Raw genomic sequence first — 27,055 nt, 5'->3', positions numbered from 1 at the left:
TAAGAATATATTGCCTTAATTTTTATACAAATATTTAATCTAACGAATTTGGGTGCGGCGAAACGGCATATATAAGTAGGCATTTATGATAACTCAGTTGCTTAAATACCGTCATAAAGTGAGCTACCATAAATTTGATGATTATCTACTGCAAGTTTCTGGATTCCAATAGTTTAGCCTAAATATTATCCTACTATGATATATTATTTTAGGTACCTACATATGGGAGGAAAAGCCAATTTAGTTAGGAAGGGGCTGGGCGTCATAAATAGAGCTAACGCTCTACAAAGCGCAGATCTGGCCACATATGGAGTATTGCTGTCATCTCTAGCCTGGCGCACCCCAGTATCAGCTCTAAGTGATCGAACCATTTCACCGAATGCAGCGTACAACTGCCGGAAATCTCGGGGATCCAGTACTCTATGAACGGCTAGATGCTTGACTTGGCATTGCGTAGACGTCGCTTCATTGTGTGTCTTCTACCGCATTTATCACGGGGAGTGTTCCGAAGAGCTGTTCGCACTGATTCCTGTCGCCGAATTCCACCTTCGCATGACACGCCACAAATTAGGATAATGTCATCCCCGCCATCTGGATGTGTGGCGTTCCTCCACACTGTGGTTATGAAAGAACTTTATCTTAACGTACAACGTCCAATATCAGCTGACCCGTTTGTCCTCCTCTTCCAAAAAAAAGGCGTTGAGGCCTCTGATTTTACTAGCTAGGTAGGAAAGGTGCAGAAAGAATTTTCTATCAGGAGCTGAACAAGAAAAGCAAGAGCCGAAGCAGAAAAGGTTAAGAAGGGGATTTGATAGTGTGGCACAAAGACCTCTTTTGCAAAGTAAAACTTCCTTACTCTCTCTACCCCACTATCAAATTATATCTCGAAAAAAGACTAGATTCAAAATTGCATAAGGTAGTATGCAAAATTAAAGCTGGAGTTACACAAGTATCAGTCTTGTGCCCTGTTTTGTACAATATTTTCCCCCTCCGACATTCCAACTTCTGATAAAGTTACCATTTATGCTGACGATACAGCTTATCTTGCTTGCAACGAATCGCCAAGTGAAACTAGTAATAAATAAAAAAACAAATTGAATACTCAGATAATTTACTGGTTTCAGAGTTTGTAATGTAGTTGGGTTTTATTAATGAGTGGGCCTCATCATAGTATATATTATATAAATAGCCTATAAGTAACATCTCAAAAACTATTGCTCTTGCAATCCTGAAATGAGATGAATTTTGCTCAATTCTGAATTTAATAGAGTATAAGATAGCAGCAAACATATGGGCAGAAAATGGAATTCAGAATGAAATTCATTAATCTCAGCTATACTGTTCATGACAATTTAATTTCCATTGTAGCACTTCACAACAACTTAATACAGCAAATGTGATATGATCATGCTACACTGTGTTCAGAGGTGTGCATTACTTTTCTAGCAAGGTAGGCACTGTAGATACAAGTACCTACTTGTATTACTACACGTACTACAAGATATGTTTATGGTATAATATTTAGGTATTGCACATTTATAGCAAAGAGGTTGGTTATGTGATTTACTCTCGACATGTCAATTTTGTTGTTTTAAAAATAAGTAAGCTAAACCTTAAGGTTATAGAATAATAGCAGTGGTATATTCATTTAGGTTCTTATTAATATAGCCACTGCCTAAATGCCTATATGGACTGCACACCCCTGACTGTGTTTGTCACTCTCAGACTTAAACAGATGGAATGTTTTACGTCCCATTAATATACAAACAAGCACTTTTAAAAAATAGGAACAGATATAGAACAGAAAGTATGCCCCAGATATACAGTACTGAATGCTAAAATTTTTTATTTCTTAGGTACATCAACTATATAGTAAGTGATAGCTTTAGTGCATGTACACTATAGTTATCACTTACTGATACTTAATCACTGTTTGCCTATTACAAGCTTACTTAATTAATAAAAAAATATGTAATTATTATGTCAGCTATGGAGTACATGCTCAGAGTAAGTTCAAATTAATAGCAAGAAAAACAATTGAAAATTATTATCAGATCTATATTCTGGCACACAATGGCATTACAAATATAAAATAATGTCAATAAAAGTATTTGTACAATTTTAATTATTATAATTTAAAATAATTAATATTAAAGAATTGGCAAATTCATTACTTATGGTCTATTATTTTATCTTCTTGTACATAATAAAAAAAAACTTATAAAATAACAGTTAAACATGATCTTAATATACAATTAATTTAGTAAAAAAACTAATTATAATTACTGTTCATGATTGTCATGTTTATGATACTGATCATAGATATAGTTGTGATAGTTGCAGTGATATTATATTAATTAAATAAAATCTAATTAAAGGTCATATTGTAATCCCATTTCAAAAAGCCTCTCTACATATCATGACTTCCAGTCACCCTCAAATAGATCACAATAATTACAGAAAGGTAGGTTTTTTAAATTATGAACCTGTCATAATCCCCTGTCTAACATCACTTTTTTTAACAAACAGTTATTAAACGTGACAGAGTGTATATAGATGTGACATCCCTGATAATAAATAGAATATACTTCATTAATACATTAATCATCAAATTCAATTTATACAATATAAGTCAGCATATCTTGAGCTCTGGTATTGCGGAGACTACTAGTTTTCACTTTCCATTGTGTGTGCCTCATACCCATTTCATTCATTTACCCATGTTAAGGGCAATATGATATGAATAATTATTACATCAAATGCAGTGTGAAGTTATATAGCCTAATCATTTCACACTGCACCTGCCACCCTAACCTTGACAATAGAACTTCAATAACCACACTGTGTAGTGTACTTACGTATTATTTGGTCTAAAAGCCATGATTATACATTTGACATTTAGTACGTTTTGAGCCGGTATGATTTAATAATGTACAATTTCATTGATCAAAGGCATTAAATGCATTTATTTTCTCAAAATTGATTCCTTTAGAATACTTTTTGATATCATTTCTAATACTTCTACTACTTTATAATTGTGGTAGATTGTAATTGCAATAATAGTGTGGTAGGGGTTACTTTTCTTTTATGGAAAAGGAGGAAAAACATGCGTTTAATTTACGTTTTGGGTCTTATTTGAATAGCCAGTTTTAATTTACTGGTGAGTTATCTTTATATTATAACAAACATAACTTATCAGTTACAACAGTATGTTATTACACAATAACAGTGATATGATTGCTATAATTCCTGCAGGTTAACATCGCAAGGTCCATGCACTACAAATTACAATAATAGGCAGACTTAATATTACTTACAAATCTGTGTTCCAATATGCATGTCATGCTAGTTATATTTTTACGTATACAAATGATTTGAGTTTTCTTTAGTGTTAATTCCGCCAATATTTGTCTTTAAACAATTTGACACGTGTTTCGCCTCTACATGAGGCATCCTCAGGACATGTTATCTCGGCTTTTTTTTAGATTTTGTCGAGACAACATTAGCGGAATTAACACTAAAGAAAACTCAAATCATTTGTATAATTATGGATTTCTGCAAAGTAACACCTACATCAATAAATATTTTCACGTATCTATTCTTAATTTCAGTTAAAATACCACAACAGATAAACACACAGTTTTACAATTAACAGTAAGTTTGCAGATGAACTCTATACCATTTTATTACAAAACCAAAAGGTCGGACAACATAAACTTTAATATCAATTTGTAATCAGTTATAGCACTTAATTTTGAAAAAACTTATAAACTTGAATTTTGATAAGGAGCAACATTTACATATTTTCAACTTATGCACAAATTCAACAACAAATTCTGCATAACAATATATAAAATACATCCCATTCTTCAAATAGCTTGACACATCATCCACTATTTATTGCAAAGGACCTTAATTCCAAATATGCTATTTATTAAAAATAGAAATAGCATCTAAAATATTTACTTTTTTAGAATATGATTCACATGAAATGTAAAATATTCCACCAGACTACATATGCCATACAATACCCACTATATGAATATTTGTTTTATAGTTTTAGCATCTACTGTCCATAATCATTTCTGTTGTCCAAAGTTGTTTCCATCATTAAATGCATTCACATCCTCAATGTCTTCTTTAGCATTATCTTCAAGGACAGGTTCATGAACAGGAGCATTTAGAGATGAACTCAGCTTTGGTGGCTGTGCAGCTGGTGTGACTTTTGAAGGCACTTGAGGATTTGGAGCACTTTTGGTGGTCATTGATGCTTTCAGCCTTAAAACTTCTTTTTCCAACTCATCAATCTTTAATTTACGTTCGTCTAATTGACTAGATAAAGTTTCTTTTTCTAATCTCAATGTTTCTAAGGTTGCTGACTTACTCAACTGCAAGTTTTGTAAAGACTGTAATTCTGTCTTGCATAGTTCCACGTCTACGAGTGTTCGATTAACTTTAGTTTCTGATTTCGACAGTTTTTCCTTATAATCAGATAAATCATTCGATATTCTAATCTTATTATTTTCGAGTTCGTTTATTTTAGAGTTGAAACCGTCGCGCTGTTGAATGTATCTTAATGATTCTTCCATGCACAAAGTCTGCTGTTTCGAGCATTGTTGTAACTGTGTACTAATTCCGGTAATCTTATTTTGTAATTCGTTTTCCATACTCCAACTATTGAATAGTGAAAGGGTCAACAATATACACACCGCAAACACAATATACATAGGCCAGCGACGCATGTTTTCCAATCCCATATTACAAAACACTTTCAAATGAAAAACTCAATTTATTATTACACAAAAACAATTTTATTTATTTAAACTTCTAAATAACTTTTAGCTTGTGTAAAAATAAAAATAATTACCGTCAGTAACTTTTTTTCAGTACCTTAGACTTAGAATATTCTAAGTTCAGTAGTAGGTATGTGTATTCTGTTTAATATACAGACGTAGTAGGTATACAGTAATAATTACTGCAGTCAAAATTATTTTGACTGCTTCATATCATAGGTAATATACAGGTGTCCCAAAGTTATGGGACATGAAGGGAAAGTAGGTACTTTAAATATCGAAGATAGGCTATTTTACTGAAAGAAGACTTTATGTTATTTTTAAAAGTTAGTACTTCTGCGTTCAAAGATTTTCTAAAAATACTTGCCTCGTCTGGGAATCGTACAGACTTAAATGTAAAAAAAACACCCCTACTCTTATGATACCAGTCGAAAGAATGGCCAAGAACTAATAACTCTTCTTAAGTAACATAGTATTTTAAAAGAAAGTAGTCAATTAAGTGGGTATATTTTTGTAAATTAATTGATTTAATGCTCAAAATGTGATCCCTCTTGTTTTACGCAAATCGCCAATCTTTTAATGAGTTCGCTGCCTGTTGACTTCCTTATAATTTTATTGTGAATACTCGATATGATATGGCACAATTCTGTTTGTAACTCGCCCACGTTCTCGTATCGCTTTTTGATTAGCATATCTTTCACGTATCCCCAAAAGAAGAAATCTTTAGAGACTGAGCGTTTGGTGATTAAATAGAACAACAGCTTGACTGTGAGGAATATGTGGAAGACAGGATTTATTAAAAAGTTACATGATATATATACAAAATCCTTAAAACTAGTTACCCAATTACAATTGTTACTTAAAAAATATTTACAAGTTCAGAAAATACACACCAATACTAAAGCTTACATTTCAACCAATAGTAAAACGTTTCATTCAATAAGAATTGAGAACAATATTATGGGTTCTATCTCACTCTAAAACTAATGGTATCGCAGTTTGTGTAAACTCGCGTCGAACCTCGATCATACGATGTCAATGAGCATTTAGCACCTACGCTGTTGCTCATTGATTAAAATTGCATGAATAGCGATCGACCCCCGAGTCCCGACGCTTCACTCGTCAGTCGAGTCCGCTCGGCCTTGCTGTGCGGTTGTGTAACGCGGAGCATATGACTGATCACGTGAGTATATCTGTGATCGTCGAGAGAACGTGACGATGCTCGTTTATTGATGAGATTATTACTGGTGATCTGTATGATTCTATGAGTTGATGTACAGCATTATGAAATGGTTCTTATCAGAGCTAATATTACGTTATATAAAATAAAATGTTCTTTTCAGAACGAATCTTTCGGCATACGCTTATAACAGTTATTATGCACGATTACTATTTCTACGATCTATAATGCTACGTTACAAGTTAGATAGTAGACATTTGTATTAATTGATATTATTGGTTGTAGGTACAGCTACAAATCTAATGGTGTAAGGTCCGGGGATCTGGCCGGCCATCTAATCGGTCCGTTCGTACCAATACGAATAGGAAAACATTCATTTTACGATGTTCCTTTCTTTTAAAATACTATGTTACTTAAGAAGAGTTATTAGTTTTTACTTTGTTATTATACGTTTTTTACAAGACTTAGATTTAAAAATATGATAGCATATTTGTTTGTCCTTTAATGTCTAATTAAACACTTGACCGTTAGAAGACCGAAGCTTACCAAGATTGAGAGTGGCACTCCCTGTTTCCGCCTTATTTTCCCTCCTTTTTACTCTTTGTACCTGTTTCCTATCTATCTATATCTTTCGCACATCCGACCTCCCACCAGCAGTAGATCTACCAAACCGAATTTTGTCGTTTGGGATCAGTTCATTTTAAAATCATTGGCGTCAAAGTTTCCGCCGAGTACAGTTGTCTCGTCGTCAAGACAATAATTATTTTACATATGTAATCAAGTTATTAAAAATAGTCAGTTTAAATTATCTTTTAAGAAAGTTCAAGAAATTAAGTGATACACTTATCTACTTAATTTAAATTTAGCTACTTAATCTGAGTAAGCAGTAAGTACACTTGAAATCTTTATTTAAATTATTTGGTAAAGTGCAAATATTAAACGGTGTTACCGTTCGTAGTCGTAGTCGTAAGCATGGGTTTGCCATACAAACTATCCTCTGGAGTTAACGAATTGCGTAAACGTTTTTATGATAGCGACGCAGTGCTTCCAACTACGTGGTCCCCACGTTGCGATTTAGAACAAGATGAAGGGTCCACTAATCTTGTAGATAGTGAGGATGTAATTTCCTTAATGGATAATCAGGATTGAACGTTCTTACATAATGACAAGAGAGTGGGTCAGGGATTGGAAATAATACTCCACTTATAGGAACGAGTCTTTATTTGTGTTCACTTTTTCTGAACTTGCACTTGCCGGTCTGCCGCTGTTCCTCTTGTGGGCGGCAGTACCTTCAACGCGTCACACTGCACCGAACACTAGGTCTCTTTTATCTTCTTCTTCTTGGAACACTTCCACTTTTCACTACTTCTTCTTTTCTTCTTCTTCTTCTTCTTTACACTTTCGAGTCAGAACTAGAACTGCCGTAGGCCACGCTTAGTACGGCTTATATACCCCCGGATCTGTTATATTTTCTTAATGATTCCCCCATTCCATTTTAAATTTAAATTGTACTAGAAAATTGTTTTAACTATTTTTATCCTGCTTACACATTTTCCATCCCTTTTTTTCCTGTTCGATTTTATCCTGAACTTACTAGAAATTTCCATTAACTTTACAAAACCCAAAAAATTCCATACACTGGTAGGTGTATCGAACCCGGGTCAGCGTCATAAACATCGAAGCGTTGCTACGCGACTATAATGACGATGTGGACGTTCAAGAATCAAACGAATCAAGATTTAATTTAAATATTCAAGTGAAACTTAAGGAACCTTCTCTACCTAAGGCTCCCGAAACTTATATTAATTTATTACATGGTGTTCAGCATTTTGATAAAAGTGAATGGTGTGAGGTAAGGTACTCAGACAAAAATTATATAATCACAGCCCGGGTTTTACTCAGTTAGAGGCCAATGAAGAAATTAGGCATTACGATTCTCAACGACACTTAGCTTACGCCGACAAAAGCTATGCTGCCTTAACACTCTGCTTACTTAAACAACGTGAAGTATTACAAGATAATATGACTAATCTAATCACCTGGGCACATGATAAGGTAGGTCTTACATCTGAGCAGCTGCGTGTTAAAATTACTGAGCTGTTTTCGGAAGGGGAACATCAGAGAGTGTCTTCGGATATGCTTCAGATCATCTGTGGCCACCGTGCTGAGACCATTCACATGCGCAGATATGTAGTAATTAATTTCGTTAGTGACCCTCTCCTTAAATCTACTTTACGTAAGATCCCACCATCGAATCAACATATTTTCAATGCAGAGATGCTAGCGTCTGCTTTAGAAACGGCCGGGGGTGTAAAAAAGTCATTTTTACCTCTGAGTAGTTACAAGTCTGCTCCACAAGCACCTAGTAAAAAACCTACTCGCTACCCCTCGCAGGGGCCAGCCAAATTTGACGTACCCTCGCAGGGTGCCCCACAAACAGGTAGAGTACCATACCACAATCAGCCCTCGCAGGGCTGTTCACATAACGGACTGACCCAGGCCTATTACCATAACCGTACCTCGCAGAGAATGGCTAATAATAATAATAATAGTGCACATGTGTCCATTCAACATGCGCGTGGGCTTTTTCGTTCATGAGGTGCTAACCAACGAGATAACAGAGCTGAGCCGTCAAGAACTACCCGAAGACACCCAGCAGCCAACGATTACCGCGCAGGTGGTAAGGTAAGGAAAGGGCACTCTTGCTTCTCTGTTCTGGTAGGAGAGTTCATGACATTATGGATCGTAGAAATATTAATCGAGCATATTAACTGTAATAAGCGTATGCTGAAAGATTCGTTCTGAAAAGATCATTTTATTTTATATAACGTAATATTAGCTCTGATAAGAACCAGAATCATACAGATCACCAGTAGTCTTTTCATCGAAGTACAAGCATCGTCACGTTCTCCCGACGACCGCAGATATACTAACGTGATCAGTCATATGCTCCGTGTTACACAACCTCGCAGCAAGGCCGAGCGTACCCGACTGACGCGTCGGGGCGTCGATCACTATTCATGCAATGTTAATCAATGAGCGACAGAGTAGGTGCCAAATGCTCATTGACATCGAATGATCGAGGTTCGACGCGAGTTTACACAAGCCCGCACTCGCTGGCCGGTTTACTGGGACAGCATTAGTTTTAGAGCGAGATAGAACTCATAATATTATTCTCAATTCTTATTGAATTAAACGTTTTACTATTGGTCAAAATGTAAGCTTAAGTATTGGTGTGTATTTTCTGAACTTGTAAATATTTTTTAAGTAACAATTGTAATTGGTTCACTAGTTTTAATGATTTTGTAAATATATCATGTAACTTTCTAATTAATCATCTTCCACATATTCCTCACATTCAAGCAGTTGTTTTATTTAATCTCCAAACGCTCTAAGCGTTCACTGTATGATGCAACAATAAAAAAAAATTGTAACCAACAATAAAGCACATATATGAATAAATTCTAACGGAACTGTGCCTTAAATTTAAATTTGTATAAATTATTTGTGATATTTGTGTCGCAATAAAGTAGACCGAACAAATTCTTGTGTACATACTTTTTGTACCCATAAATCTGTTCGTTGTATTGCATTGATCTGTTGTGTTTATTGGAAACCAGAAACATGATTAAAACAAAAGTATTATCCTATGCTTTGGGTAAAACAACATCTACTTTATGGCGACATTCTCGTTGTCACTGTTAACCTGATACGGTTAAAAACAATATAATTACAAAATTACTGTTCGTCAGCTAATCGCCAACCGATGACATGACAGCTCTTGTTACTTGTACTGTTTGTCGCAAAGTTGACATTGTGTAAAATAAAAATAGGCTTCACTATAGAGATCATTAGCTTTGTCCAGTGCTTTCTCAGCCTATGAAGTCACATTCATAGTTTATTTACTTTTGCAATAGCAAGGTTACTATCTTAGTTATACTCTTTGTATTCTAATATATTCTGTACAAATTGTAGATATACAGTATCATAGACAATTAAAAAAAATATATCTTTCAATTCTTAAGACTCAAATAGCAATCCTCGTTCTTCAACTTCATCGACTTCTTTGGTTTATAGCCACGAGGTTTTAGCAATATTTTAGTTTTTAGAGAATTAATAAGAATTTATTCTAAATACACGAAATGCCTCCAAGTAATCCTCTCCCTCCTAAAGAAAATGCTCTATTTAAAAGAATTCTGGTAAGCATTCTAGTAAACATCAAAATTTTAAGTGGTCTTTTTTGTGTTATAGTTAAATAAATGCAAATATTACGTGCTATTGGTGAATTATTTCAAGAAGAAACAGCAGTAGGCATTATATTAAATTTGTAAATGAAGTTTCCTTTTGTTGTTGTAAGGTTTTGCCAGTATATTTTGTCGTCGTAAATAGACTTACGAATTTAGGAATCGTTTGTGCAATCATTTTATAATTTATTTTTCTTTATATTTCAGCGTTGTTACGAACACAAACAATACAAAAATGCGCTAAAGTTCGCGAAGCAGATTTTATCCAACCCAAAGTATGGAGAGCATGGAGGTAATGTTACATAAACTTGTTGTTATACTTTACCCAATGTTACTGTTTCGAAAATTTCTTGAATAATCGTTTTGCTTTAACAGAGACACTGGCCATGAAAGGTTTGACTTTAAACTGCCTTGGTCGTAAAGATGAAGCTTATGAGTATGTCCGCAGAGGACTTCGTAATGATTTGAAATCCCCGGTGTGTTGGCATGTATATGGCCTTCTACAACGTTCAGATAAAAAATATGATGAGGCCATCAAATGTTACCGGAATGCTCTAAAATGGGAGAAGGATAATATTCAAATTTTAAGAGACCTATCATTATTACAAATTCAAATGAGGGATTTAGAAGGATACAAAGTAAGTGGAATATATAGATAACATTATTATGTATTTTGTATATTCACATATATGAGTGAACTTTCTATGAACAATTAATTACGTTTTAATCTAAAAGCTTTACTCCATTAGTGATTGATATTTCTGATTTATTGTTTTATACTAGTCAGGTTAAAGGGCAAGAGGCTCACAAATAGGAAGTGGGGAGACATCTGCCTATGGACATGGTGACACTAGCATGAGAATCATTGCTAGCCTTTAAGGTGGTAGTATACTCTAAACTTGAAGGTCACAAATTCATATTGGTTAGAGAAATCTGGTAATTGAATTTGATAAGAGTGACCCACAACAGACTCCAATGGAAAGAGCTAGAAGAGGCCTTTGCCAAGCGGCACACTGAGTTAATAACTCTCAATTTACGTGGTTGTTGAATGTCAGTTGTCAAGATGATGGGGGTGTAATTACGCATTATGATAATGTCAATAATCTAAATTTAATTTATAAAAAAAAACTTTCAGGACACTCGCTATCAACTATTTGTGTTGAGACCAACTCAAAGAACTACATGGATTGGATTTGCAATGAGCTATCACTTGTTGGGTGAACATGAAATGGCAAACAGCATCTTGGATGCATTTAGGACTAATCAAATGAAGGGCCCATATGATTATGAGCATTCAGAGCTTCTCCTATATCAGAATATGGTCTTGGCTGAGTCTGGTCATTATGACAGGGCCTTACAACACTTGACAAAGTTTGAGTCACAGATTCTTGATAAATTATCTATTAAAGAAACCTCTGGTGAATACTATTTGAAGTTAAAGAGGTAAGAATTAATATTGATGTTGTTTTAAAGTGTGTTGCCATGTTTGATTTTTATTTAACAAACATATTTATTGAGCTTTTCCTTGCTTAGTAAAATTAAGTCCTGAATAATATGCAAGAATGTTTAGTCTATGATTTGCAGATGATAAATTGGCTTGATATTTTTATTTCTCTTATGGCTATAATAGATGGAATTCTATGGGATTGGGATTGATTAAATTTTTTTTTTTAAATTTTATAACAATTTTCTTATTCTGTTCCATCCACAAATCTGCTATTGGGTTGCAAGATGGCAACTGAATATAATAATTGTAGTACAATATATTTGGTAGGTGTGAGAATCAGTTTCATCTATTTTTTATACCCCATAAAAATTTTATTATTGAATTTTTTTTAATTATTATTCTATATGGTAATATATTTTGCTGGGTCAGCTAGTAATTATATAGCAGTTACTAGCTGACCCAGCAATTGTATTGCCGATATTAAAATCGCGATACAAAAGTAACTGTTGATCGTAGATGGGTGAAAATTTGAAGTTGTATGTATTTTAAAAAAAAAATTCATGAGACTCGGTCAAGCCGTTTCGGAGGAATTCGGTCCCGCACACTGTGACATGAGAATTTTATATATTAGATATATAGATTGAGTGGACTTTGATGATAACTGTAATCATTGAGTAATTCATTGCTTATTCATTTCATTATTTTATTAAAATGAGATGCATTATGTGGACAACCATACACATCAAAGTTTATATTTCAAACCTAACTACTGGATTTGTAAAGCTGACATAATATTAAAATTATCTAACAATATCAACAATTATAACAATAGCTACAGACTATACAAAAGTATTTGCATAAAATTTTCTGTAATCAAGGCTTTCGTAATCATACTCATCATAACTTTAAACTCTGATCTTACCCTCATCGTAACTTTTAACTCTGCTCTTATCCTCATCGTAACAATTATCTCAGATCTTATCCTCATCGTAACTCTTAACTCAGATCTTATCCTCATCGTAACTCTTAACTCAGATCTTATCCTCATTGTAACTCTTAACTCAGATCTTATCCTCATCGTAACTCTTAACTCAGATCTTATCCTCATCGTAACTCTTAACTCGGATCTTATCCTCATCGTAACTCTTAACTCAGATCTTATCCTCATCGTAACTCTTAACTCAGATCTTATCCTCATCGTAACTCTTAACTCAGATCTTATCCTCATCGTAACTCTTAACTCAGATCTTATCCTCATCGTAACTCTTAACTCAGATCTTATCCTCATCGTAACTCTTAACTCAGATCTTATCCTCATCGTAACTCTTAACTCAGATCTTATCCTCATCGTAACTCTTAACTCAGATCTTATCCTCATCGTAACTCTTAACTCAGATCTTACCCTCATCGTAACTCTTAACTCAGATCTTATCCTCATCGTAACATTTAACTCTGATCTTACCGTCATCGTAACTTTTAACTCTGATCTTATCCTCATCGTAACAATTAACTCAGATCTTATCCTCATCGTAACTTTTAACTCTGATCTTATCCTCATCGTAACAATTAACTCAGATCTTATCCTCATCGTAACTCTTAACTCAGATCTTATCCTCATCTTAAATTTTACCTCAGATCTTATCCTCATAGTAACTCTTAACTCAGATCTTACCCTCATGGTAACTTTTAACTCTGATCTTATCCTCATCGTAACAATTAACTCAGTACCATTCTATACAATATCTGATGTTGCAAGAGAAAGTGGGTGGCGGTGATCACTTAACACCAGGTGACCCGTATGCTTGTTTGTCCTCCTTTTCCAAACAAAAAAAAAACTATACAAATACAAAGTCTAAATGAACTGTGTAATTCTTAAATTACAGGCAAAATTATTATGTTATTATTAAATGCATTGATATTATATATGTTTAATCTTGGTTTATTCTCAGGTATAACTTTATTACAAGTTTATTTGTAAGGTTGTTAATAATTAAAATAAACAAAATTAGTTTATATTTTTTAAATAATTTTAACTTTATTTCGTTACAGATATAATGAGGCTGAATCAGTGTATGTGGATCTACTTAAGAGAAACCCTGAGAATGTTATGTATTATCAAAAGTTAATTGAAGCTAAACAGTTTAGCAATGCTGATGAAAGAGTGGCCTTCTTTGAAGAATATAAGTAAGTAATTATCCTGATTCGTGCCGTCGAATTTCACCTTCGCACGACACGCCACAAGTTAGGATATCATCCCCACCATCTGGATGTGTGGCGGTCGTCCACAGTGCGGTTTTCAAGGAGCTTTCTTCCTCGTACCACGAAGCTGTGGAATGAGCTTCCTTGTGCGGTGTTTCCGGGACGATACGACATGGGTACCTTCAAGAAAAGCGCGTACACCTTCCTTAAAGGCCGGCGACGCTCTTGTGATTCCTCTGGTGTTGCAGGAGAGTGTGGGCGGCGGTGATCACTTAACACCAGGTGACCCGTACGCTCGTTTGTCCTCCTATTCCATAAAAAAAAAAAAGTAATAGAATTTATACAAAAAAAAAATATATTGAATTAGGTGTTACTTTGCGGAAATCCATAATTATACAAATGATTTAAGTTTTAGTCTCGTGCCAGATTTTGACGAGACAACACGTCCGAAGGATGCCTCGTGTAAAGGCGAAACACGTGTCGAATTGTTTTAAAAACAAATATTGGCGGAATTAACACTAAAGAAAACTTAAATCATTTGTAGAATTTATACATCTAAATAGAGCCTCTTGCTGCTAGACAACCAATTAAAACAGGCCGGGTTTATTACTTTAGAGTTTGTGAAAAGCTACATCTTACACTTGCGATTTGTATGTCACTTTGTGTTAGTTTGAGTTAGTTGCTCAAAATGGGGGATAATAGTCAACCTCAAATTTTTTCAACATTTTCATATGGGTACCAACAACGGTGCCTTATTCTACCGTGAAGCAGTAATGTGTAAACATTACTGTGTTTCAGTTTTAGAAAGGCGCAGTAGCTAGTGAAATTACTGGGCAAATGAGACTTAATATCTTATGTCTCAAGGTGACGAGCGCAATTGTAGTGTCACTCAGAATTTTTGGGTTTTTCAAGAATCCTGAGCAGCACTGCATTGTAATGGGCATGGCGTATCAATTATCATCAGCTGAACGTCCTCCTCGTCCCTTATTTTAATAAAAATAAACATTCACATTCCAGAGTCATAATGAAAAAAAAAATTAAAATAATATTTGTTTTATTTTCCAGGAAAGAGTTTTTGAAAGCAATAGCTCCTAGACGGCTGCAGCTAACAGAGGCTCAATCTCAACCTATCTTTGAAAAATTGGTAGATGAATACCTGAGACATGGTTTACATAAAGGCATTCCACCACTCTTTGTTGATTTAAGGTAAAAAGTGATGTTATTAAATTAATACTAAATATAACTTTTCATTATTGCTTCTTTTTATTTAATTTTATGATTGTAGAATATATTTTAAGTGTATGTATTTCTAAATACATTTTTTAAATATTAAATCCTGTGTAATATCACATAAACCTCACATTTTTACATTATTTTTGAAAAAAAAAAAAAACTTACAAAACAAACTCCAACCGGAAACAAATTAGTTTCTTTAATTAATTACATTTATTTGATTAATTAATATATTATTATAATTATATTATTTTAATAGATGAAACTAATTTTTTCATAACTTTTGTGGGTGAACAAACATTATTTAATTTATGCATTTTGAATACTCAAAAAGGTGTTGCCAGTATTTACTTATCTATAGTAACAAACACTCATAACTAAACCCCTAAACTATCAACAACTGTTACTATACTGTCATGTTTCCAACTCAACAGAATTCCAATGTAACCATGGATGTGTCAATGTATCTAAACAGATTTTTTTGTATAATGTTTTATGGCCTGGTTACAAGACCTTTAAGCCAAATCTAAACAGATAATAGAGACAATAGAGCTAATAAACAATGTTAATTTTCCACAATAATAAATGTAAAATTACACAGTTATAAAAACACGCATTTTCTCTTAATTTATTAAAGTTTTCTAGTTGATTATGTTTGATTACAGATCATTATATGTAGACCAGTTTAAGGCGGACACAATAGAGAAATTAATATTGCAATATGTGGAGAATCTATCAAAGAACGATAAGTTTAGTAGTAGGCCAGATGAGGAAAGACAGCCAGCCAGTGCCTTATTGTGGACATATTACTTTGCTGCACAACATTTTGACTATAAGATGGATACGGCTAGAGCGTTAAGTTTTATTGATGCGGCTATAGAACATACACCAACACTTATTGAGTTGTTTATCGCTAAGGGAAGAATATATAAGGTATGATATATTTATATATTTTATTCTTTTCTTCCTACTGTGGCATTCGTGGAATGAGAACCACAATTCAACGAATGTCATGTTACAGTAGACCACCAAGCTTAGAGTGTGTTGTTTGATCTGTGTTAACGAATTTACCAGTGCTTACTGTAATGATAAGTGCCAAGATTTAACAAAGAAATTTTTATATTTAACAAATTTATTGAAAATTTTGGACCTTGGTAGTGTGAATATGCATGGGTGGTGGTATTAAAGTTTCATTCACATGAGCCAGTTGCCCATTTGACCCCTATAATGTATAAAAAAAATGTAATTATTGAAAGTAAAGGACAATGTTATTATTATTATAATACTATTTACACAGTAAATAGTATTACTCTGCACTCTAATCTGGTACACTATTGAATACATTTTCTTCAAAGACTTAATATTCTTGTCAAAACTTTTTTTTTTTTTTATGGAATAGGAGGACAAACGAGCGTACCTGTTGTTAAGTGATCACCGCCGCCCACACTCTCTTGCAACACCAGAGGAATCACAGGAGCGTTGCCGGCCTTTAAGGAAGGTGTACGCGCTTGTTTTGAAGGTACCCATGTCGTATCGTCCCGGAAACACCGCACAAGGAAGTTCATTCCACAGCTTTGTAGTACGTGGAAGAAAGCTCCTTGTAAACCGCACTGTGGAGGAGTGGGCCGCCACACATCCAGATGGTGAGGATGATATCCTAACTTGTGGCGTGTCGTCCTCTGGTTTTACTAGAATAAAGTAAACGCAGCACGAGACAAGCCAGCTACTTGATACTAGAACGGCAAGCGTATGTTTATTTACGAGGGCGCACAACTTTTTAATAGTCTACCTTCATCTCTCAAAAAGATTAAGTCGTTAAAAACATTTAAGCGTGAGTTATCAGACTATATTGTTTCAAAGTTTTCATAAAACACATGTCTGAAATTGTTTGTTATGTGACGGTGACCTGTAAAAGTGTGTTATCATAAATTTTGTGAAGAAGAATAAGTACTATAATGTATATGTATGTACTGAACATGTAAAGAAGGGCGGATAAATTATTAAATCATATTTTTATGTTCTCATGTAAGTGACAATATTATGTTTTTAATGAGAGATAAATATCTTTAAACCTAAAGTAAAGTGAGAGTAAAGTATAAATGACACGTCTTGTGAATGTCAAAAGTATTTTTTTGTAATAGAGATTACTTCCCACCAGGTGACTTGCAATCTTGTTTGTTCTTGAATTAGAGGTGGACAATTAGTTTGTGAGGCCCTGAGCTAGTACTACTTAGGGGCCACTAATCATACATGAATTACGGTATAGAAAAATAAAATTTAGTACCTACCTTTAATATTTTCACCAAAAATAATTATTATATTTAAAAAATATGACTCGGAAAAACAGAACCTTTCAAAAAGTAAATAATAAAAATATAAAATACATATTAAAGTATTTTATTAATATCTATATAGCTGTTTAACCTGATTCCTGCCGCCGAATTCCACCTTCGCACGACACGCCACAAGTTACGATTTCATCCCCACCATCTGGAAGTGTGGCGGTCCTCCACAGTGCGGTTTTCAAGAAGCTTTCTCCCTCGTACTACAAAGCTATGGAATGAGCTTCCTTGTGCGGTGTTTCCGGGACAATACGACATGGGTACCTTCAAAAAAAGCGCGTACACCTTCCTTAAAGGCCGGCAACGCTCTTGTGATTCCTCTGGTGTTGCAAGAGAATGTGGGCGGCGGTGATCACTTAACACCAGGTGACCCGTACGCTCGTTTGTCCTCCTATTCAATAAAAAAAAATATCAAAGGTATAGATTTGCATAAGAGGTATATTAAATTAAATCTTTATTATTTTATACTTCAGTTTTTGATTTCGGATTTTCAAACGTAGTTTTTTTAATTGATTTTTTTTTTATTGACTCCGGTAAATAGTTAAATATTCTAACTGATATACCATAACAATTTGTGTAACATACATCTAATGTAGGACACAATTGCATAATAAATGGGGATAAAACCAATTTCATAGGGGCATTTAACTGATTCACACCTATCTTATATCTTTAAACGAGCAATTCTTGTATATATATATATATAATCTGAATCTCGGAAACGGCTCCAACGATTTTCATAAAATTAAGTATGCAGGGGATTTCGGGGGTGATAAATCGATCTAGCTAGGTTTCAATTTAAAAAAAATTGTTTTATCCATGTTTGAATGAGAAACAGCTACAATAACATTAGAATACAAAGGTAAATTTCGCCACTATATACAAGACTATTATAGCTCAGATGGGACATTGGGTGAACCGGAAAGCAGAAGACCCCGGTTCGAATCCAGATGTCCTATTAGTTTTTTTTTGTTCAAGTTTTGTACATTCTTAATAATCCGAGCAAGGCTCGGTCGTCCGGATATTGATTAGATATTTTATGTATGAATGAATGATTGAAGCCGTTATTGCAAGCAAACTAAATAAGGTACATTCTTAGCATAGACTACAACTTATACTAAATGTTTATAATTATATTTCAACTAATATATTTTATTAATTTCTCATATTAATCATCACTCGCTTATCTGCCGACATAGGGCTCCTCCAGATCTTTCCACATTCTCCTGTCATAAGTTGTTCTTCTCCTTTTTGGTCCAGCAATCTTTTTGAATTTATCTTCCCATCATATTGTTTGTCTCTCTCTATTTCTTTTACCATATCTTGGATACCACTCTATTCTCTCTTTTGTCTATTTATCTTGTTTGCTTCTTATCACATGTCCTGTCCACACTTATTATTATTTGTATTTCCACACTTATGTTTGTTATTCTTACTTTATCTTGCTTTCCTATTTTCAATATATCCTATTTTGAACATACTGCACTCAATCCCATGTTGGTACACTTTTAATTTGTTTAAATTAATTATTGTAGAGACCATTGGCACCCATAAGTCATGTTCAAATATATATAATACTAGCTAACCCGGCAAACGTTGTTTTGTCATTTAAATTATTTTTAGAAGTAGACCGTTTCTTGGACATTGCTTTATTTTTCTAAAATAAACGTAGCCTAAGTTACTCCTTATTACATCAGCTACCTGCCACCTACAGACAGACAGGCAGACAGACAAAAATTATAAAAAATGTTATTTTAGTGCATATACGGTATGTATATGTATTCATAATATACATTTAGTAAAAAACGGTTATTTCAATATTACAAATGTACACTCCAATTTGATTTCAATATATAGATAATTCACACAATATTTTTATAAATTATAGCCTATATGTTATTCTGGTGTGTAAGCTATATTATTGCAAAGTTTCATCAAAATTCATTCAGTAGTCATGCGTTAAAGAAGTTCAAATATACATCCAGACATACAAACTTTCACATTTATAATATTAATAGGACTATATCTATACTAATATTATAAAGCTGCAGTGTTTGTTTGTTTGAACGCGCTAATCTCTGGTACTACTGGTCCGATTTGAATGATTCTTTCAGTGTTGGGTAGTCCATTTATCGAGGAAGGCTATTTTTAAATAACAAAATTAGGGATACGTAATAAAATTGCTATTTTGTAACACAAGGTGTAAAATCGAAAACCTATTTTTGCGTGCGCTGCAAAAACTATTGACAATAGAACAAAATGATGTACAGGCTTATAATATAGGCAATATTTTATTACTTATAAAACTATCGCGTGAATTATACTTTATATGGCAAAACAACGTTTGCCGGGTCAGCTAGTATTAAATAATCTTTAATTTTTGTGATTTGTGACTTTGATTTTGATATATTGCTCTTGACAATGGTTTTTTGTATACGAAGATTTGCATTTCAGCATGCTGGTGATCCAATATCAGCTTACCAGATGTTGGAGGAAGCCCAAGCTATGGACACAGCAGACAGATATGTGAACAGCAAGTGTGCCCGGTATATGCTGCGTGCTGGTCACATCAAGCGAGCCGAGGAGATGTGTGCAAAATTCACTAGGGAAGGTTAGGATGTATTACATATATATACGCTGCATCCCGGCATGTAGTAATAAAAGTTTAAGAATAGTAACTATTAACTATTTTATCCGTCGAAAATACGCCATATAGGTGGTCAATTCCAAAACCCTACCAGTCTGCAGCTGCGTTTATTTTTATCTTACTAGAATTCACCGTCATTTGTAAAACAGCGGCGGTTTAAGTTCTACATCGTGTAGAGGCTCAATGTTGGTCTTATTTGGCAAATAACTATTTTTTTGATTTCCTAAGGGATAAAGTTAATTTTTAAAGTAAAGTAATTTTAAAATTGTGCGAAAACTACGTTTTTAACGCATATTTGTTGATAATTCCATAATTATTGAATTTCTAAACAAATTATATAAAAAAATATACAAATCGCCACTCTAAATAATTTATTGAGTTCTTGTTTATCAAATACATCCCTTTACTTGCGAGCGCAAGCGCTTTTAAGCGACCCGTCTGCTTTTTTGCGTTGTATGTGAGCGGATACCGAAACATTTTTGTAGGGAGTAATAAAAAGCCAACTGGGTCTAATAGTGTTACGAAACAAACTGCAGTGGTCATATTGAGTACTTAGCAGCATATTCGGCGTCTGTAGACAAGTAACAAGCTATCCATTTCAACTTGAACAATTATTGTATTTAGAAATTCCCAAAAATCTGGCGCCATTCAAATTTGGTGGCATTTTTAATGGACCAAACAGTTTATCATCATATCATTTATATCATCGCCACGAAACAATGCAGGTCTTGTTGCATGAGGACTTTCCGCAGCGTGTATGGATTGCAAAGCATTATTAGCCCCATTCTCGTAAAGTTTGCCTCGTCTGTCCACATTATTTGTCTAGTAAAATTTATATACAGCAATGTACAAAAAACTGTTCACTTTTTTAAAATGCTAAGGATGAAGTTCTCCTTTAAATATCTTCCAAACGAAGACGAATGCTTAGCCTGCGTACACTAAGTCTAGGATCTCTCGCTATTTCTGCTAACAAATATCTATTCCCGATTCGTTTCTACAATTGGAAACACGAGCAACTGGTCATCGGCGAATCCCTTGTTCTGCTCTTTTGTGGTTAGGTAAAGAGCCGACGTTATTCCCGAACCGCAAAATTGCGTTGCTTTCCGTGTTATTCGAATATTAGGAAACCTCCACGAGACATGATGAACACAGACGTAACGAAAGACAAGTTGAGCGTAAGACACAAAGCGACTTACTGATATTATATGAACGAATTGTTGTCTCATTCTTACTCCCAACAAAAATAAATATAATTGTCAAAAAAATAAAAAAATAGATGTTGGCCGATTCTCAGACCTACCCAATATGCAGTCTAAATGTCATGAGAATCGGTCAAGCCGTTTCGAAAGAGTTTAACTACAAACACCACGACATGAGAATTTTATATATTAGATGTATCAGAAGGGGCTGTGACTCATGCATATAATATGGAGTACAGTACACCAAGAATTCTGTAAGGCAGGTAAGTGGTAAACTTATTCTGGCCACATAGCAAAATGTTGTTCTTTGAAATATTGCATACTTCTCCACATTTGGGTAGTTACTTTTTTTTATGAAAATAAGGGTAATTAATACGCTTTACCCACAACCATGCAGTGCCGCTCAGCATTCTTGAAAATTCTGAGCGGGACTACAATTGTGCTCGTCACCTCGAGACATAAGATGTTAAGTCTCATTTGCCCAGTAATTTAACTAGCTACGGCGCCCTTCAGACCGAAACAGTAATGTTTACACATTACTGCTTCACGGCAAAAATAGGCGCGGTTGTGGTACCTATAATGTAGCCGGCTTCCTGTATAATAGAGCCTCCCACTGGTATGCTGGTATTTGAAAATACATATTCAGAATGGTAGGAAACATTTTTAAAATAAATTCTGAAGCAGTGACCACAACCATTAAATCTCACTGTTAATCTGATTAGGAAGGGTATGTCGGCGTTAAACCAGGGTTTTCTTGAATTGTCCATCATGAAGAAATACAACACTAAGAATTTCTCAGTTTATTGAAGCACAACTTCTAGTATAGATATGAACCGTCTTTACATAAAACAACCGCTTTTATAGCTTCCGTACAATATATGAAATTAGGTATTGTAAAATAATTTCTAAATACAGCACAATAAATGTTTTAGTGAATTTATATAACTTCAAATGATTTATATAATAGTTTGTTAATTTAATTTGAACAAACATTACGAAGTAAGAAAATAAAAGCATGTTTCGAAATACAATTAAGAAAGACTTATTGCATAAAATAATAAAGTTTGATACAGAAAAACGATATTAATTCTAATACAAATTAATTTTAACATTTACACATTCAATTGAATATTTTAACCATAAATGAAACATCAAACATCTTGAAACAATTCAAACAGTCGCAACAGTGTCTATTTAATTAGTTAGACCTTAATAAATAACAGTTTTATGTTTACAAATAGCTATTTGTATTTAAATCATATATATTTCAGATATATCAATAATAATATATTCATATTAACGATAAACTAAAACATAAATATCAATAGTTGCAAACAATTGACGGTAGGTGGCGATTTGCGCGAGTTGATTATCCACGACTTACCAAGCCCTATATGCTCCTCTATTGATGAATTGAAGTGAAGAAGTTAAAAAATTTAGTTTACATAATGTTTGTGTTGTAGGTGTCCCCGCAACTGAGAATCTTAATGAAATGCAATGTATGTGGTTCCAAACCGAGGCTGCGGCTGCCTACCAGCGACTGCAACAGTGGGGCGAAGCCCTAAAGAAGGCACACGAAGTAGATAGAGTAAGTATGAAAATACTAGTTTTTGTTTTAATTTAACAATTCCTTGAAGCAAATAAACTTTTGCCTTCAAAATGACTGCGGAATTTCTCGCAATCCTTGAGATTCCGGGAACCAGTAAAAGAGTATTCCGTTGCTAGGCGAGGCATTAAGGAGAGTGCTGATACGCCAATTGCTTTTTTTCTTTACCTTACGTTTACTTTATTTTATAATTTAGTCTAACTGACATAAATACTGACGAGTGACAACTGATGGTTAGTGATATTATCATAACAATAGGGAACCGCTCATAAGAATTCTAAATGACATCGCAACTGCGGTCGTCACTTTGAGATATAGGATGTAGTCTGATTGGAACAGTAATATCACTAGCTACGGCTATACGACGCCTTTCAAACCGAAACAACTCCGTTGAACAAATATTGCTATATTGCTTCATAATATTCCATCATCTCAGGAGGCTTTTGCTTACTAACTGGATTGAGTGTCAGATACAGAAGGCAGCTATTTTGAGAACGACACGCATGGTGCGGAAGATCCTCAGTCACCCTAACCCTACGCGGGCGGGACTCTATTTTTTATATTTATATATATATATATATATATATATATATATATACTAGTGGACCCAACAGACGTTGTCCTGTACACACGTCTTAAATTTGAAAAATCTGTCCAGCCGTTAGGAGGAGTTCACTAACATACACATGAGCAGGAGAATTATATTATATGGACGGAATTGAGAATCTAAACCAATCTCAATACACTGGAACACACAAAAATATCATCAAAATCGGTCTAGCTGTTTTGGAGGTAGTTCAATTGTGAATGTAAACCATTCTTGAATCCACCCGAAGACACACATCAATCTCAAATTCACTGGAACACACAAAAATCTCATCAAAATCGGTCCAGCCGTTCAGGAGGTAGTTCAATTGTGAATCTATACCACTCTCGAATCCACCTGAAGACACACAGAAAGTTTCAATAAAATCGGTCCAGCCGTCTAGGAGGAGTTCAGTGACATACACACGCACACAATAATTATATATATAAAGATATATAAGAGATTTCCACGTATATAGTCATTCATCACGATATCTCTGGAACCATAAGGCATAGAGAAATTTGGTAGGAATATTCCTTTCGCCGAGTGGAGGTCAGCTAAGAATTTACGAAATTCTACCCGCAGGAGTTTTTTTTTTATTATGAACAACGTCTGTCGGGGCAGCTAGTTAATAATATTGTTATTGAAGCTATACTTCTTTAGGCGCGCTATAATAAAATGAGTGTGAAATTTTAAGAAGCGCTCGCATCACTGTAACACAAAAGTAACAGGTTGAAGATGGTTCCTAAATTTTTCTGACGTTTGCGTCATTCGTTTATTTTGTACGGTTTCTTCGTCCATTATTAGGACAGGCAAAGGGTTCAAGCCCATACAGCCGTATTCATTATTTATTAATTGTCAAAGCCATCTTTGCAAAATTTTTATAAAATTGTTATTCCTTAAAACTTAGAATAGCACGAGGAATAAATAATTTTAATGATTTTTGCTTCGTTAGGCCAAAGAAGTATAACTTCTTGCGTGCATACACAAGTGCACACAAACTATTTTTTTATTATAAAGTCAAAGTCAAAAAATCTTTATTCACTGTAAAACTTTATAAGTTATTTAGTGCAAGTCAGGATGAAGTACAAAAGTTACAATAGCATTTAAATGAGTATAACAATATTCATTAACAAAATTTAGAACATTAATTCCAACTATCTTTATCATTCAAATAATCTTTCACATTATAAAAGGCCTTAGATATTAATTTATATTTTATGATATATTTAAATTTTTTAATGGCTAACATTTTAATTTCATTTGGGAGTTTATTATAAAATATAACACAATCCACTTTAAAAGATTTAGCAATTTTACGGAGCCTAGTAGATGGAATTGCGAGTTTATGTTTGTTTCGAGTATTGACACTGTGTACATCACTATTCTTTTTAAATTGGCTAGTATTTTTGTGGGCGTATAGGAGGTTCTCGTATATGTACTGGCAGTGTACGGTCATAATATTTATTTCACTAAACTTTTCTCTCAATGAATCCCTTGAACGCATTTTATAGACTGCTCGAATTGCTATTATATAAAATATCCGGACGACCGAGCCTTGCTCGGATTTTTAAGAATGTACAAAACTTGAACAAAAAAAAAAACTAATAGGACATCTGGATTCGAACCGGGGTCTTCTGCTTTGCGGATCACCCAATGTCCCATCTGAGCTATAATAGTCTTGTATATAGTGGCGAAATTTACCTTTGTATTCTAATGTTATTGTAGCTGTTTCTCATTCAAACATGGATAAAACCATTTTTTTTAAATTGAATCCTAGCTAGATCGATTTATCACCCCCGAAATCCCCTGCATACTTAATTTTATGAAAATCGTTGGAGCCTTTTCCGAGATTCAGATTATATATATATTGAATTACAAGAATTGCTCGTTTAAAGATATAAGATGTAGGAAACAAGATGAATATATAATAATATTAATAATGTTCTGTCTTTGCAGCACTTTTCAGAAATAATGGAAGACCAGTTCGACTTCCACTCGTACTGCATGCGCAAAATGACTCTCCGTTCGTACGTCGGTCTGTTGCGGTTGGAAGACGTGTTGCGAGCGCATCCGTTCTACTTCCGGTGCGCTCGCGTCGCCATACAAGTGTACCTCACGCTGTACGAGCACCCGCTGCAAGATGCACCGCAGACCAGCGAGCCGGATACAGGTTAGTCGCCATCAAATGTATACCACTATAGTTTTTAATTATCTAAAAAGACGGGACTATGCAGACTAATACAGTGTGTTGATGTACACATGCAACAACATGCATAATGTTGTTGACTACTAAGCTAGAGTTTCCCGGGTTCGAATCCCGGTAGGTGCAATCATTTAAATCATAGGTTCTCAACGTGGGCGATAAGGCCCCCTTGTGGGCGTTTGAGACTTTCGGGGGGGCAGTAGAAGACCCAGAGAAAATTAGGGGGCATAGAGATGGCGCAGATAGGGCGTGGGTAGATTGAAAAATAAAGTCTAAAAAGGCAAAAAATACACGCTAATCACGTACTAAAGTAAAATAAAAAACTTTCTCAAAGTGGGCGGTGACCAAAATAAGGTTGAGAAAGTATGATTTAAATGATGACTCTATGTTTGTTTCCGAGTCATGGATGTTTATATGTATTAAATATATCATTGTCTTCTCCCCATTGTTACAGGTTATGCCTAGTTTGGGGCAAGATAATTTGTGTAGGAGTGTGTCAATATTATATTATTATTATGTACATGTCGAGAGTGATTCGGCTAGTGTAAGTTTTAACTTTCTGCTCATTTTTAAAAAAATCAGAAAGTTATTGGTTTAATTGGTTCCTTTTTTCGAAAATCGAGTTTTCATCAGATTTCGACGTTTTAAGGTGGTAGGAATTTTTTGGTTTTAGTTTTTAAACGGCTTTACCGGTCGAATGAAAACTGCATGAACATTGGTTTATTCATTCAAAGTAATTAAAAATTTATTAAATAGGGTTTTATTTAACTGTTATCAATCAGACTTTTGGGGGTCGAAGAGCTCAAAATAACACAAAAATATAGAGCTTCATGACCTCAAAATAGTCATATTCATGCATGTCAATTGCGTTTTGGTATGGAATTAATGGGAAGTTGCAGGGATGGACTTTAGAGTCAATCGTTTTCCTTTTTTTTTTTTAAGTATTTTATACTTTTTTATTGTATAAAAATATTATTGATTGTATAAATATTTTCTTACAATGCTGAAGTTAAATATTATTAATATTGTTAGTTATTATTTTACAACTGCCAAAGTACTGGTAAATGATAAAAATTAAGTCATGTAAGGTCATTTATTTTTTGCCCTAAATTAAATAAGAGTTTTGGATTTGATTGAACAACTCATTATTTTTATTTCAATGAAAAAAACGTTTCTAATTCTCCAAGTGCACTATTCCGATATTCATTGAGAGTGAATTAATATTTAAATTTAAGATGAGCTGTATTCTAGAGACCAGATTGGCTTCACACTTTTCAAATTAGATTGACTGACTTTCAGGAGATTTTATCATGGATGCATTTTCTAATTGATTAAATTGATTTAGACTTAATTAAAGTGTGGATCTTTACCAG

At 34.1% G+C, this 27,055-nt stretch overlaps 2 protein-coding genes across 3 annotated transcripts in view; one reads left to right on the top strand and one right to left on the bottom strand.

Moving 5' to 3' along the window:
* Window positions 1-1,094: 1,094 nt before the first annotated feature.
* On the bottom strand, window positions 1,095-4,901 carry LOC126978190 (uncharacterized). The gene has a single exon (XM_050826964.1). It carries the CDS (start codon window positions 4,755-4,757, stop codon window positions 4,080-4,082), a length of 678 nt encoding a protein of 225 aa, XP_050682921.1. The 5' UTR covers window positions 4,758-4,901; the 3' UTR covers window positions 1,095-4,079.
* Window positions 4,902-10,011: 5,110 nt separating this feature from the next.
* LOC126978093 (N-alpha-acetyltransferase 15, NatA auxiliary subunit) overlaps window positions 10,012-27,055 on the top strand; it is a 126,124-nt gene continuing 109,080 nt past the window's right edge. For both annotated transcript variants that reach the window (XM_050826812.1, XM_050826811.1), the window contains exons 1-10: window positions 10,012-10,172; window positions 10,425-10,509; window positions 10,593-10,855; window positions 11,353-11,660; window positions 13,714-13,848; window positions 14,929-15,069; window positions 15,762-16,029; window positions 19,893-20,049; window positions 22,748-22,872; window positions 25,436-25,649. In XM_050826812.1, the coding sequence (XP_050682769.1) occupies window positions 10,116-10,172; window positions 10,425-10,509; window positions 10,593-10,855; window positions 11,353-11,660; window positions 13,714-13,848; window positions 14,929-15,069; window positions 15,762-16,029; window positions 19,893-20,049; window positions 22,748-22,872; window positions 25,436-25,649 (1,753 nt within the window). In that variant the 5' untranslated portion in view covers window positions 10,012-10,115. The remainder of the gene's footprint in view (window positions 10,173-10,424; window positions 10,510-10,592; window positions 10,856-11,352; window positions 11,661-13,713; window positions 13,849-14,928; window positions 15,070-15,761; window positions 16,030-19,892; window positions 20,050-22,747; window positions 22,873-25,435; window positions 25,650-27,055) is intronic.

This window comes from Leptidea sinapis, chromosome 47, assembly GCF_905404315.1.
Source record: "Leptidea sinapis chromosome 47, ilLepSina1.1, whole genome shotgun sequence".
Taxonomy (NCBI): domain Eukaryota; kingdom Metazoa; phylum Arthropoda; class Insecta; order Lepidoptera; family Pieridae; genus Leptidea; species Leptidea sinapis.
Note: the sequence above shows the minus strand (reverse complement) of the source record. Positions and strands in the feature narration are given on the sequence as shown.